Genomic DNA, 15,335 nt, shown 5'->3' with positions numbered 1-15,335 from the left:
TATGTAAAACTCATTTAAGGAAATTTATTTATCATTTTCCCAAAATGCACACAAATCATTTAATCAGATCTTTCTACAAATAAAAGTTAAATAACTTTAACATGGTGCAACTCTAAGTCTACATTTTGTAGTACATAAATTCGAATAAACTTTACATCATTTACAACGTTTTTTTTTTGTCATGCAATGTTCACTTTTTTAAAATGAAAATTCTCAGATAGTTGTATCTGTGCACCTAAACCCAAACTGTATCACAGATTTTCTAAGAGAACATTGCACTTAGCTGTATCATAGCACCATCTGGTGGCAACAAATGTTACCTTTTGGAATAACACTGTTTAATAAAAACAAACAAAATGTTACAAAAAGAAAGAGAGAGAGGAATCTGTTAAACTATGCTGACCACAGTTTAAATATTCTACCTGACTCATTGACGTGGAGATAAACTGCAGGCTGGGAACAAAAAACAGCTACAACCTTAAGACATTTATAGGTGACCTCTGTCCTCCTGGCTGGTGGCAGGTGTTTCTGTATCTGGATAAACCAGGAAGCCTGAGAACGTGGTGTACCTGCCCTGGTTGCTGTAAACAGCAAAGCGCTCATCCTGTTGACTGTACAGCCACACGCTGTCGCCCCTGCTGAGAGACAGCAACAAACTCTGACTCTGCATTTCCCTTCTCTTTGATGTGTCATCATCAAACACCATCGCCTGCACCTCACCCTTCCCGGTCATCAGCTTCACTGAAACAGCCCTACGAGGGTGTTTCCCCACAGTGAAGGCGAAGAAGTAGACCCCTGGGAAGTGGCAGGTGAAGCGGCCAGAGGTTTTGTTGAAATGGCCCCCTATGTTGACATATTCTACATCAAAGGTGATTGGTGGCTTTTCTTGTGTCCAGCTGCTGTGACCCATGAGGGTTGATGTCCGTGCTACTGAGAAGGCAGACCGCGGCTGCTCTCTCTGGCCTCTGACCTGAGGTGGACAGTTTGGGTAGGGTAGAGCAGGTGTAGACAAGTGGTTGCTGATGTAGCTGGTTGCCATGGCATCAGGATAGACCAGGTAACCTGAGAAGGTGATGTAAGGCCCAGCGTTGCTGTACAAAGCATACTGGGGGCTAGGCTGCAAGCGCAACCACACTATGTCCATTTTCTTCAAACCGATCATAAGACTTTGGCTCTGAACTTTTCTCCCTTTCTTGCGGAAGTCGTCATAAGCTATAGCCTGCACCTCCTCTCCGTTCTTCACCAGGATGACAGAAAGCATTTTTTTGGGAAATTTCCCCACAGAGAAGGAGAAATAGTAAGCCCCGGGGATGCGACAGCGGAAGTGGCCAGTGTCTGGATTGAAATCCCGTCCGATGTTGACCACGAGCCTGTTGAAGGTCACTGCCTTCTGCTTGCCTCCCACCACGCTACTGGTTTGCGTGGCAGAGAAAGCAGAGAGGAGACCTGTTGGCGCGGGAGGAGCATAAAGGGGAGAAGCTGCTCCAAAGCAGTTGATGAGGAGGAACAAACATAGCACGTAGCAGTGTGTGCTCCACTGATCTGAAAACAAGACAGAAATACCTGTGAAATTACATAATGAGATATCAGTCACTCAAAGCACAGGTACGTATATACCTGTGGTGTATATATTGTTTCTGTTGGAGGGAACCAACGAATTTCACCTTTAAGATATCATGCTAACCAAGTTATAGCTTCATATTACATATTATTATAAATTTTGGTTACATTTTAAATCCAAATCACTTTCTTTAAGTTTTCTAAGGGCTCTATGAGTGCTTCTCTAAGATACCTAGACTAAAAATCAGTGTTTAACTGAACTGCTCACAGCACATATCTATATCCATCAGGTAAAGCTTTAAAGGTCACTTAAAACCAAAAGGCTGGCAGCAAAGTGAAGTACACTTCATTTAGGCCTGGGAAGTATGGCTGCTCTCTGTTAACATAAATCTTTCTACTTGAATTAAGCCCTCGGTGTGAGCAGCAGCCCCTGTAATATGGCTGGTATTGTCTGTTCTCTCTGTGCACTGACGGAAGGGCTGCATTAGGTGCTGGTTCATCTGTTCCTCTGTGCCTTGAACAATGGAAAATTTCAAATGGCTGTGGAGGTGAAGCAGAACAAAATGCTAAAAGATATGAGAGCAAAACAATTTAGGAAACGTCATTTTATAAGTGCACAGGTTGACATAAATCAGCTATTATTATTACCATATTATCATGAATATAAAAAAAATGTTTTTTACAAGCATAACTTATTACATTTTACCGTCACACACATTTGTGAGCACAAACCTACACAGACAGAAATTTATGATCCTAAAATTTCTAATCCTTCACAAAATCTAATACTGTGTACGTACATGCATAAAAAATACATTTTAAATACTACAAGGTCAGATCTGTCTGATGATAGTTAAATATGTAACTCTGAGCACGAGCTGTCTTAACCAAATCCAAAAACTCTTGCTATCTAGTTGAAATTAAGTTTTCAAAACCTAATTTTAACCATTTAAAACAATCTTGCATTTGTTGCATTATTTAAAGTAAGTACTTACATTTATATAGCAGTAACACAGAGTGTAAATACATACAAAATACATAAACTAAGTCACAGAAATACATTTATGACAAACGGCATAATAAAAAAAAGAACTCACACTCATTCAAACACAGTGCTTGCATTAAAACGTAATCTATCCGTAAGAGACATAAAAACGCACCTGTGGAGCTACAATGGGGCAGAAACCGCATGGTGAAAGTTGTTGCACTGCTAATGTCCACATTATAGGCCTGACACCCAAAGGGGAAAAGCTTTTGTCCATTCGGATATGAGAGGAGGAGGAGGAGCTCCAAACCCCCTCCAATATATTCTTCTTATTCATCCATGAGACAAAAAAATATCCCAAAATTCAACAGGACTCTGCAGGTTTATTGGACCTTGGAGATGTTCAGTCTAAGAAATGCGCTGAGTTGTCTAACACTGGGAAAGACAACATCAGGCACTGTGGTAACCTCTGAACAACTTCTGCTTCAGGAACAAGCACAGCTGGGAAGCACATGTAGAAAAAAAGGTGTTGCCAAATGACAAAAAAACAGCCATGTTGATTTTAATAGTAACTATTCTACTACAGCTTCTGCAGTGCAAAAAATACTGATGCTGCCAGTGCTACCCCTCAGCCTCCTAGTAGATGCACATGGTATACATTTGAAAATCCAGGTGACTTCCTTCTTGAGACACACGCACTAATCTGCTTCTGTCCCCTCCAATATGAACATGCATGCTGACTTTTGAACTGTGGTGCTGATAACAAGGCAGTTGGTCACTGCTCACTTTATTACATGATGATTATTGTTTATGAATTTGATAAAGTAATTTTTATTTCTCATTTTTATTAGCCCGAACTGATTTCTGGGTCAAAGTAAGATGTCAACCGTCCAAAGACATGCAGCTTGTGGAGATAGGTTAATTGGATAATCCAAATTGTTGTGAAGGTGCGAGTGAATGTGAGTGCGAATGGTTGTCTGTCCCTGTGTGTTGGCCCTGCGACAGACTGGCGACCTGTCCAGGGTGTACCCCGCCTCTCGCCCTATGACAGCTGGGATAGGCTCCAGCGCCCCCTGCGACCCTGAAAAGGATAAGCGGAAGTGAATGGATGGATGGATATACTTTTATATATATTAACAGCTTTAATCTCTACTCCTCTTATGAAATTAAGTTGATGCTATACTATTGCACTGTATGTTAGGTGTACAAAGTAGAAAACATATGCATACAAGCGCAGTGATACTGGGTTAAATGCCATGATAACAGGGTTCTTGCTGATCGGAGCTGGCTTGGCCCTGGCTTATCGAAGAATTAAGGAAGCGGAACCGGCTGTTCAAACCCCCACAAGGCTGCCCGCTGGGATTGAAATGATGGGACGAGGCGTGAGTTTCTCAAAATGGGCTCATTGAGTGCAGCACGGATAAGATCTTGGAGAATGCACGGCTGCCGTGAATACTCAGAACAAGACCTCTGAGTGAAAAACTGGATTACATCTGGAGGGGCTATCTTGAATAACACCTTTGAGCGCAAATTGGATCACATCTTGGGAAGTGCACTGCGGTCGTGAGTTCTCAGAACCTGCTCTTTAAGCAAAAAGAACGACAACATCACGGAACGTAAGTTTGGATAACATCATAGAAAGCTCGCAGCTCTCCAACGGGAGATTGAGAGACCAGTGTTGGACTGTTAGAACAGCTCTGAAATTCATATGAGTTTTTTGCACTAAAGTAAAAACCACCATCACTTCATGCGGAGACCCCTTCGGCGCCAGCTGCGGTCTCAAGGCTGGAGCTGAACAAAACACCCTGATAACGACTGTGTTTAGACTGTTCCCCCCATTCCATGCAAGGCCACCTGGGTTGGCTGGAAGACTGTTTACTTAGCCTGGCGGGGCGAAGGACACCGTCTCAGCTGAACTCTGGACACACACACACACACACACACACACATACACTGATATGCACACACTGATCCCCCCTCCCGTTCCAAACGGCTTCGATGCTTGTGCCCTACCAGGGAAGATGGCAGTCGACTGAACCAGTGCAGACATGCTGCAGGACCGGATGCGCTGTCTACACCGGCTCTCTCTTACCCTTTACCCGCCCCTGTTGCTTGTCTTGTGTTTCTATGGTGTATTGATAGTCATGTGCTTTTTGTGCTGAGGTGTTTTTTCTGTTATCAAACTGTTCTCCCACTAGGAGCTCAGTCTGAGTGGAGTTTTTTTTCTCCTCCTCTTACCTCATGTTATGTATTTTCGTTGTTTTTTTCCTATCAGCCTACCTTTCTGACATGTCTCCCCAATGTGATGTTTGTGTAAAGTTGGTCAGAAGGTTCCTTTGTAAGTGCGCATGCGCTATTAGCGTGCTGCCTGCTGTAACCCTAATTTCCTTCGGGATTAATAAAGTATTCTGATTCTGATTCTGATAAATGTTGGTGCAACATTTACTGGATGGAACTGGATGAATATCTGAACACTCTTCTTGGCAGAATTGGTAGAGTTCATTTAAATTGGTTGGTTTCCTTGAATGGACACAGCTTTTAAATGCAGCCCACAAATTTTTAAGTAGGATTAAGTTTGGGGATTTGGGATGGCCATTTGAGAAGTTTAATGTTAGTATGCGTTATCCATTCCAAAACCGCTTTTGATGTGGATATCAGATCACTGTCAAGAATCACTGAAGAATTTGAAGTTAATCCCCCCTTTTTATTATCACATCTATTTTGTGCAATGTACCAGAACTAATGACAGCGGAACAGCCTTAGGAAATGGTGCTACCACCACCATGCTAGATAGTTAGTACAGTCTCCTTCAGCTTAAAGGCATTACCTTGTGTCATTGTGGCCAAATAGCTAATTGTTTATTTTGTCTGAACATAAAACTTTTCTCTGGAAGCCATTTGGCTTGTCCATATGAGCCACTGCAGATATTGGTCAAGCTCAATTTTGGATGCATAAATATATATCACTATAAATATCACTCATGTCACATAAATCTCATAAATCTGTTTTTTCTTAGTTGAATTTTTTTTAAACTTGCCAGTAACTGTTCGCTTCTTCTTTTTTTTTCATGTTATGCTATTAAAAATTAAACGTACAGGCCAGTCCACGTTACCCATATTTATTGTTTTCCATTAGGGCTTACCTTAAGAAGACGTTACCTTTACTTGGAATAATATTTTTTAACCATTCGAGAAACATGTTTGCATCGTGAGTGTGTTAGACAAGCAGCTGCTGTGTAAGTCACGTTCACGTCCCTCCATTCACTATCACCGTGACGCAGAGAACCCGGAAGACGTGTGTTTGCTGTCAATGCCAACGACAGAAAGAAGGCACTGAGAGCTAAAAAGCCCGCATTTAAGACAAGATGGCAGGACTGCCCCGCAGGATCATTAAGGTAAAAAGAAAAAAAAATCAGGCCTCAAGCAACAGCATGCCTTTCGTAGTAACGGCAAAAATGCCACAATCACAGCCACAAACTCCTAAACGCTCTGGTGGTGCGCCCGGCGAGCAGTTTTGTGTGCTAACATTAGCATCTCGCTGGCTAACGGGTTGTTTGTTAAAGTAACTTCCGCTTCGTTTCTGCACCCACATACGCCGAGACACGGCGGGTTAAAAATACACCACCGTGCTGTAACGATGGCGGATAAAAGTCCTTACCTTTTCTAAATATACTTGTCTAAATATATTTTTCTGGTGTTCTCAAGTTGCTTGTAGTGCTGTCAGAAAGGCTGGCTAGCTAAAAATGCTAACGCCGGCTAGTTGTTTAGCATTGCTTGTATTTTAATAAAGCCCGACACTGCAAGCCTCGTGCCTTTACTGTATACTGCAATAACTTAAAATCACACACCCGTTTTATTTTTTTTTTCGTTATTTATTTTTATTTTTGGCAACCATTGGGAGTTAAAGGTTAGTAAGGTAATTAAAACGTGTTTTAAAAACTGCACAAATTGGATGAATGAAATCGCTCCCACTGTGGTTACTTCAACAAGGCGAATGACTTTCTGTTAATGATAACATTATGACTTGCTAATTTACTTAACGAGCTTAATGATTTGTAAAACTGTTGTTAAGTTGACATATTTAAGGCCTTTAGAGTTTCCTTTTCTGTACGCCACCCCAAATCAAAAATCCACACCTGCGTTACACTCAACCTGACGATTTTTTTTTTGGGCGAGGGGTCCATGTTTTTAGAACGAGTGTGACTGCTTGTTGTATTTGTTATGTTACGTTTAGGGTCACCGTTCAATGATTAAAATACATTTTCACTCGTTTGCCTTCTTAGCAGGGTAATGTGTCATTTTCCCATTTTTCTGTGTTTTCCTGAGTGTGCATTTTCTCAACCAAGCTTTCCAAATGTAGTTGATTCCTCACTTTTGTTTCCTTCTAGATCTGTTGTTGCAGACACAAGCTTTTTATTAGCACACACATCAATAAAAAGGGGACTTTTTGTGGTTGACTATCCACGTTCGTTACCTTATTATACAGAAATGTGTGCAAAAATAATTGAGTGAATGTTAAAACCAATACAGTACAATTGATTTGGTGGGTTCCAGCCTTTATCTATGCTGGACACGTGTAGTGTCCAGGTGTGTGAGGAAGCAGGCCACAGCACAGACTTGGTGGGAAAAGGTGGAAGGGCTGGGAACAGTACTTGATGGGACGAGCCCTTGAGCCCTGAGAGCGTGTGACTGGGACTGGGAGCCCCTCTACTGTCTGTGTTTTCACTGCATGGTTTTGTCTGTGGGTTATCTGAAACATTTCAGGAATCTCACTCGCAGTTGCATGGAGGAAACGAGTGTAAAAGACGAGTGTGGTGGTTGTTGGAACATTTATTCAATTATATTTTGAATACTGTAAAGTTTGTTTTGTTGGAGTCAGTTGTGCATTTCAAACAGCAAAAGAAGAGACTATCATTTTTAAAACTGAGAAAATAACGAAACAGTTTTGTTCAACTTATTCAACAGTAAATACTTGAGTCCTGTGAAAACCAAGTTTATCCTTACTGCTTCATTGGGAATCAAGAATGCAGATAGCAGCCAGGTGCTGCTAATCAAATGCACATGATTAATTGATTGGCAGGTTTTGCCACTTTGGGGCATTTAGGCACAATCTCACAGGAGTGGGCATCCCAGCAAATTTCCCTCAAGTTCGGATTGTGCAATGCTCAAAGAAACTGCAAAAAAAACCCAAGAGCTAAATCTCCAACTCTGCAGGCCGCTGTTGGAATTTTAAAGTTCTTTAAAACACAGTTAGAAAGAGATTGAACTAGTATGTGTTGTTTGAAAGTGTTTCCAGGAGAAAGTCTCCTCCTAAAAAGAACAAGGCAGCGCCACTTAGGTTTGCAAAGTTGCATGTAAGCCAAACCTTTAAAGATAAATCATGATAACTCAAGGAAATATGTATTTATTATATCACGATATCTCAAGGAAATTGAGATGTATTTTGTGTTGAGCTTGCTAACCAGCTGCTTAAAAACGTGCCTTCGTATTATGCAATCAGATCGCAAATTTGCATTTGCGCTTCCTGTCATATTGAGTGCTTCAGCTGTGTTTGGTTGTGTCATTTAAGTAGGGGTCACACATCACGAGCTGCTGGTATCTTATCTTTTGGAGCCTGTTTACACCTTCTGTAAGAACAGTTTTCTTGCACATTTTGCAGAGTGCTTTGTTAGGAGCTGTTAAATTGCCCCCCCCCTCCCCTTTTTTTTTGACTAAGACTTGTGGGTTGGGGGATCCTTTGGACAGAGGAGACCTAAGTGAACACAACATATCAGCACAAACACCTCATGCCAAATGTCAAGCACAGTGGTGGTAGGGTGATGATTTTGCCTTGTTTTGAAGCCACAGGACTTGGGTACCTTGCTGTCATTGAGTGGACCATGCACTCCTCTGTATATCAATGTATTCTAGAGTCAAATATGAGGCCATCTGTTCAAAAGTAAAAGCTTGGTGAAAATTAGGTCATGCAACAGGCCAGTGATCACAGCAGCAAATCTACAGCAGAATGTTTGAGGAAAAAACATAAAGTCAAAGTCCAGACCTTAGCCTGACTGAAATGCTGTGGTGGGATTTTAAGAGAGCTGTGGATAAGTGAAAGTCTGGAAACCCCAATGAACTGAAGCAATGTATTAAAGAAGAGTGGGCCAGAATTCCTCTAAAATAATGTGAGAGACTGATGAATGAAGTCATACAGAAAAGAACATTAAATTACTTTAAGTAATAGCTAAAGGGTCCCCCTCCAAAAAGTTGATTCTGTTCATCTGGACGTAGCGTTTTGTGGGAGAAACGTTTCGTCACTCATCCAAGTGACTTCTTCTGTCTCAGCTGACTGCAGGTTTCGCCAATCTTATAAACAGTACATTTGCATAATGACTGAAACCAGCCCACTGAAGGAACAATGGGCTGGGAGGTCAGTTCCTTAATCTTAATTATGCAAATTCTCATGGCCATTGATCAACAACCACTGACCACTGATCAAATTCCACTGATGAATGGCCATGTGCCAACCAAGGAAAACCCATTGTAAACTGTGCGTTTCATTGTCACAAGAATTTGTTTTCACTTGGTGAAGCAGAAAATGCGTGAATGTTTTGATACTTATTTCTAACCTGTGGCCAAGTTTGTTTTACACTGCTGTAAATAGAACACAGATTAGAAATTTGAGCAGGACTTGATTGTTCAGTTTTATATGGAAGAAAAATGAAATAATGTGCCAGACAACATCTTTTATGCAAGTATGCATAGACTAAAGCAGTCTGACCTAACACAGAAAGTTGAACACCACTGCTGTGATAGTCATTATCTCTGATGGAGATTTAGGCTCTCTGATGTTTAAGGACCCTGATTGTGATCACCATGAAACACTTTAACTCAAGTGCATAAAACACACAGCGCCCATTATTGCACTGTTTCTCACATGTCTGGGTTTTTTGTGAAGATCTTTGGAAAGATTTCATGCTTTAAGGATATCTGTTGCCTTCAACCTTCTTTTGGATGTGTTTAGAAACTGCAGGGCTGCGTATGGTGCAACTCTGCACCCACAGTGGATAACAGGAGAGGACAGGGGGATTTATTTCTCACTACAACAACTAAACACATCCTGATTTATGATCTATGAATATCAGCAAAACTTTTTAAAGTTTACTATTCTTTTGCTAATTAGATGCATTTATTGGTGTAGCTCTAGGAGATATCACCGGAAACGCCGTTAATGACCCAGAATCAATATATCAGCTGATATGAAAAGATAAATTATTAGTGTCACTTATTCTTAAGAATATTGAAATATATATTACTATTATCGACTTCCAGTGATGTATTTTATAAACTACTTTGCACCTGTATATGAAGACTGCACATTGCCTTTATTCAGCTACAAATGCTGCAGACTGTAGAAGCACAATAAATGGACTTCCAGTCACTCTACTGGCCAAACCATGTAAGGAATGTGTAACGTCTTATTTTATGTTATATTTAGGTTTTTAGAAAATTTCCTGTTGGCACAAATCTGGAACCATATTATCTGAAACCATCATACCTGTGATTGCCCGGTATTATCAGATGTCTTTAATACAACATTCAAAAGCAGTTCCCCAAAATGACCTTTATGGACTTGGTATTCTAATTTATCTAATTCCTTCTCCTTCCTTTGTTTCCGCTTTCTTTATTTTTCCAGGAAACTCAGCGCTTGCTTGCAGAGCCTGTCCCAGGCATCAAGGCAGAGCCAGATGAAGCCAATGCCCGCTACTTTCACGTGGTCATCGCTGGACCTCAGGACTCACCTTTCGAAGGAGGCACATTTAGACTTGAACTCTTTTTACCAGAGGAATATCCCATGGCAGCTCCTAAAGTACGTTTTATGACCAAAATTTATCATCCAAACGTTGACAAGTTGGGAAGAATATGTCTTGACATTTTGAAAGGTAAGCCAGTATTGTAGCTTAAAAATCTATGAGAATATTAATCATGCCTTTCACCATCATATCAGAGACAAAGAATATATTGTCTCTTATTAAAAGTCTCTTCCTAAACAGGATCATTGGTCACTTTTCATGTGTTTTGCCTGTATGCATTTTTTTATTTGACTACACTTGTCTTTGTTTTTATTTTTATTTTTTAATAGATAAATGGTCACCAGCTCTGCAGATTCGTACAGTGCTGCTCTCAATCCAGGCTTTACTAAGTGCACCCAACCCTGACGATCCCCTAGCAAATGATGTTGCAGAGAAGTGGAAGAGCAGTGAAGCTGAAGCCATAGAAACCGGTGAGAGCCATGATCTGGCGTGGTGTAAAGATAAGATTTACCTCATTATTCATGATGTTGTTAGCCAGTTTGATGCTCCTACGTTGTTATGATAATCTTGGTCCACAATCAACATTGCAGTTATGAAGAAGTTAGCAAATGCTTTTTAAAAACTATCACAGGCAAACCACCATGACTAACCAAATTTAGGTAACAGCAATCCTGATTTGATAATAAAGTTATTATAGTCTCGAAATTAAAGATTATTAAAGAGAACACTTGAAATGCTTACCATTCGTTATCAAAGAGAGTTTTATATAAGCTGTGACCTTTTTTTTTTCTTTCCCCCCTCCCCACATTGCAATGTTATGACATCACAACAATGTGATTGGGCAGTTGTGATGTTGATCCTTGACTAAAATTATGGCATGATGATGATAATGCAGGAGCATTACCCATAATCGTGCCACTTCATCTCTGTATATAAACAAGTCACTTATATCACACACAATTAATATGGAATATTTTTCTTTTAAGTTATGGTTTCCTTTAAAATTGATGTATTTTTTATTTTACTTTGCAGCCAAGACATGGACCAGGCTTTATGCTGGAAACAAAAATGAAGTGTAAAGCAGCCTCTTGGAGACAGAAGTGGAAGCAAATTGTATGAACACAACTCATGTGCTGCCAAGACCACCTCCTGCTTTATTTGCATTTAAAGGACACCATCTTTTAGTGTATATACATGTCAGATTTTCTTATATATGTATACACACTAAAAGTACACACACAAAATATATATATATATATACTGCTGACATTTGGTGATTTAAATGCACACTAGAAATTACGAGCTGTCTTTGTCCTGACTCACTACTATTCAAATGCATGGGCAGAGGTTTTAGATCTACTCATCTAGCTTTCTTTGTCCACTGAGGGGAAAAGGTGTCTTGCATCACACGTTTTTTTTTTTCAGGGGGGAGGGGGCACAATTTTGGAGCAGGGGAATAAGCTGAGTTAGAGACTGGCTTAGATGTGGATAACATGATATGCTTTTTATGTTTCTTTTAACTTTGTTTTATCGTGTTGCTGTTCATTAAAAGCAGCTAACTCTACTAGCCCACTGTTTTTGTAGGCGCTCGCCTGGAGAAGGTTTAGTCCTGTGTAGGTTTTGCCCAGTAGGACGCATAAACAATCATCGCTGTGCTGCTTCTTCGAGTCAATCTGGATTTGTTAAATATAAACTGAGATGACTGAGAACCAAACTGAGCCTGCCACTGTCACATTAACTTTTCCAGCCACTCTCAGTGTGGACTTGGATGTACAGTACTTTTGTGGATGGCATGAGAGTGTGTGTGGTGGGTTCAGTGGACATTGTGGACCTTTCTTTAGTTTTAGCACATACAGTATGTGTTGTTACCATATCTTGTCTTTTACATGTGAATCTTTTCTTGCTGTTAGCATACTAACTGCTCTTGCTTTTCGGCCCCTTACGTCATCAGTTTAATTCTGCAAAACTCTGTGGTTTACCTGCTCTCACTGGCATTTATTTCAAAAAGCAGTGCGGTTACATTTGAACAGTCAGTTGATGAAAGCGGGAACTGGGGTGTTGTGATTGGTGTGTGAGAAGAGATGCTGCATTGTGGAGGAGATCACACCAAAAGTACAATGAAGGCTTTGACTCTTGACTGTTGTGACTGGGCTTTGGCTGTAAAGTCTGTATTCATTTCACTTTGTGTAAATTCATTCTTTGTTAATCTGAAGGTGAAATGTTTTCCTGCTCTCAGAATGATATGAAACAGTCCAACTACAAACTTTTATGTTCTGTAAATAAATTCTGTTGATTAATAAATACCTGACTGTGATTCTTAATAGGACATGTGGTACATTGTGTCCAAGTTGGTTTGTAATTTGTACACACACAGTTACGGACAGTTCACCGTTCAAGGGGGACGGGGGTGGAGTCTAACCCTATATATCTATCATAAGGCGAAAAGCCATTACAGGGCAAACGGGGAGAGACAGATTATAGACCCAACTTCCTCTTTACATTTTAGGAAAATGGAAAAACAATGCAGTGATTTATAGAAATGTGCAAACACAAATGGAGGCAGGCATACCAGCAATGTGCTGACTAACACAAAGACAGTAACTGCTTTATATATCTGCAAAATGCAGCCTTTCATTATCTTTAGCGGCATGTTGCGTACTTCTTAGGTCAACAAAAACAATCCAGGGTGTTTTTATACTTCTTCCAATCTGTAATAAAAGGACTGGAACCATAGTAACACTTTGGGATGTTAAATATTTATACGACAAAAAAGGTAACTGGAATCCAAGTGAAATGAAAAATTGCAAACTTAAGAGCGAGTTTTATCAGCCACCACTTTTTTGTTTTTTTTGAGCTGGTATTAGATATTTGTCACTAGAATGGCATTCATACTTACCAGATAATACTTAGTATTGGAACTGCTTTCAATGCATGATGGCAATCTTTTTTTCAGTACTCTACAGTACTAGGCAAATGTCTTGGGCCTTCTCTCATTTCTTTTTAGTTTGCTAGGAAAGTGGGAAATTTATTGGATAATGCAAACGTACATGTAAATACAGTACATAAGGCAAAAACTGAGTTTGTACAATTCTAAAAAGCTCGACTGAATATTTGATCTGACCACCTTTATTCTTCAACACAGCCTGAACTCTCTCAGGAACCTTTCTTGTATTTTCTTTAAGTAGTCTTCAGGAATAGTTCTCCAGGCTTCTTAAAGGACACGCAGAGCTTTGCTTTGAATGCTGGTTGTTTTTTGTTCTTGTCTCTGTTAAGATGATTCCACGCAGTAATGTTGAAGTCTGGCAAACCAAACCGTGACTGAAGATGTTCAATGTAGGTTTTTTTTGTCATGTATGCTTTTAATGTATTGGCAGTATGTTTTGGATCATTGTCATGGCAAAAATGAAGCTCCTGACAATCATGGCAGATCTTTCCAGATGGTATTGCATGGATAAAAATCTGCATTCACGATTCCATCATTTTGACAAGATCCTGAACACCACTAAACTGAAATGGAGCCCCAAACCATGACAGAACCTCTGTCGTGTTTTGCAGAAAGCTGTAAGCACTGTTGTACCTCTCTCATCACCACCTCTGAAGACAGTTTGAACCCAAAATTTCACATTAGGATTCATCCCTCCGTCAAACCTGTTGCCACTGCTTTACGGTCCTGTGTAATTTGGGATGCCTCAGCCTTTTCTCCCTCTTTCTCTTCCTTAAAGATTTGTTGACAGCCACCTCTCCACTAAGACCATTTCAGTGAACATTAATGGATCAACGAAAAGTCAAATTGGATCTGTCCAGTTCTATTTCAGGTCTTTGCTGGATTTTTTTCCCCTAAATCTTAAAATGCTTGAATAATGATCGCTTAGTGTTATGTGGCTCAAGAAACAAAAACATTCTTCTGAAAGTGGCCAGGTACAAGAATTGGACTGAAAAGGAGTTACATAGCAGCCAATGTCCAAAGAAAATCAGAAGGAATTGTATGCTCATCTTGCAGTTGTGGCAAAATATATTGCACAATAAGACCTTAAAATGCATTATTATTGATTTTTAAAACCATGCAGAAACCCTGCTACTCAAGTTCACTACAAGAAGATCTTAATATTAACATTTATTTGCTAGTTTAGTCCACACAAAATCAAATTCATGACGTTCTTATAGCTGTTACTGGCATTATTCAGAATTCCAGTCAGGGTTAAAAGCAGTAATTTCAAACTACAGAAAATCATGGTGCCTAAAATCTTCAGTGATTGCCACTTGCCACATGGATGTGGCTTGGATCTCTGTATTGCGAGTTGTTTCATCTGACCTGGAAAACTTCAGCTGCCACACTGTACTCCTGATTTTTAATACCTGTGTTTGCAAAACATGGTTCAGTTCTTAACTTTTCACAAACCCTTTTAATCCTTGTGTGAGTCAGTGCAACTTTGGATGTATGTTAGGCTCATTCATAATAATCAAGACTATTTGTTTAGCTTAAGCGCTTTCAAACAGAAACGGCTGCCAGTTATCATTGGTTCTGATTTGGACAGTCACTAATAATACAAACACCCCAACCTTTTTTTTCCCTCTTTTTTCTTTAAACACATTGCTTCCTCAAGTGAATACAGGTAAATAAGGACTGCCTACTTCCACTAGAGGGCACCCCAAGCTTTGAAAGTTTTACGCAAGCCTGCATTTTTTAGTTTTGTTCGTTTAAAGGGAAAATTTGACTATCTCAAGAATCAAGACGCAACAGGTAAGCGTTTTACTCACGTGCTCGTGCAATAAATAAATAAATCACAATGAATAAAATCATCTGTGTGCCATTAAGCCTTTAAAAAATAATTGACCTTTTCTGTGTTATTTGTGACATGAAATGTTTGGATCTGTTCGGTTTTCTGCATTAAAAATGAGTCAGTGCACTTATTATCGTGGGCATTAACACGCTCTTCAAGTCCATCCTGGCTGGATTTGGAGAGTTTTAACAGCAACTCCATCTCGCAGCTCAGTCAC

General features: G+C 40.0%; 2 protein-coding genes across 2 annotated transcripts; one reads left to right on the top strand and one right to left on the bottom strand.

Moving 5' to 3' along the window:
* Positions 1–70: 70 nt before the first annotated feature.
* On the bottom strand, positions 71–2,785 carry c1qtnf13 (C1q and TNF related 13). Its single transcript, XM_086302351.1, has 2 exons — positions 2,721–2,785; positions 71–1,542 (listed from the first exon to the last, which is right to left on the bottom strand). Exons 1-2 carry the CDS (start codon positions 2,749–2,751, stop codon positions 488–490), a joined length of 1,086 nt encoding a protein of 361 aa, XP_086158477.1. The 5' UTR covers positions 2,752–2,785; the 3' UTR covers positions 71–487.
* A 2,999-nt stretch (positions 2,786–5,784) lies between these two features.
* On the top strand, positions 5,785–12,638 carry ube2na (ubiquitin-conjugating enzyme E2Na). Its single transcript, XM_086298284.1, has 4 exons — positions 5,785–5,939; positions 10,220–10,466; positions 10,667–10,807; positions 11,370–12,638. The coding sequence occupies exons 1-4, from the start codon at positions 5,910–5,912 to the stop codon at positions 11,414–11,416; spliced, it is 465 nt and encodes a 154-aa protein (XP_086154410.1). The 5' UTR covers positions 5,785–5,909; the 3' UTR covers positions 11,417–12,638.
* The last annotated feature ends 2,697 nt before the right edge of the window (positions 12,639–15,335 follow it).

The sequence above is a fragment of the Aulonocara sp. 'chitande type north' Nkhata Bay genome, linkage group LG7 (genome assembly GCF_057382095.1).
Source record: "Aulonocara sp. 'chitande type north' Nkhata Bay isolate Kocher_YH1m ecotype deep benthic linkage group LG7, A_spYH_male_GT1.1, whole genome shotgun sequence".
In the NCBI taxonomy this organism is placed as follows: Eukaryota; Metazoa; Chordata; class Actinopteri; order Cichliformes; family Cichlidae; genus Aulonocara; species Aulonocara sp. 'chitande type north' Nkhata Bay.
Note: the sequence above shows the minus strand (reverse complement) of the source record. Positions and strands in the feature narration are given on the sequence as shown.

Coding starts and splice junctions, on each gene's coding strand:
- ube2na (XM_086298284.1), top strand. CDS start 5,910: ATGGCAGGACTGCCCCGCAGGATCATTAAG. Junction 10,467..10,666: donor ATGTCTTGACATTTTGAAAG/GTAAGCCAGTAT, acceptor ATTTTTTAATAG/ATAAATGGTCACCAGCTCTG. Junction 10,808..11,369: donor AGCTGAAGCCATAGAAACCG/GTGAGAGCCATG, acceptor TTTACTTTGCAG/CCAAGACATGGACCAGGCTT.
- c1qtnf13 (XM_086302351.1), bottom strand. CDS start 2,751: ATGCGGTTTCTGCCCCATTGTAGCTCCACAG. Junction 1,543..2,720: donor GCCCCATTGTAGCTCCACAG/GTGCGTTTTTAT, acceptor TCTTGTTTTCAG/ATCAGTGGAGCACACACTGC.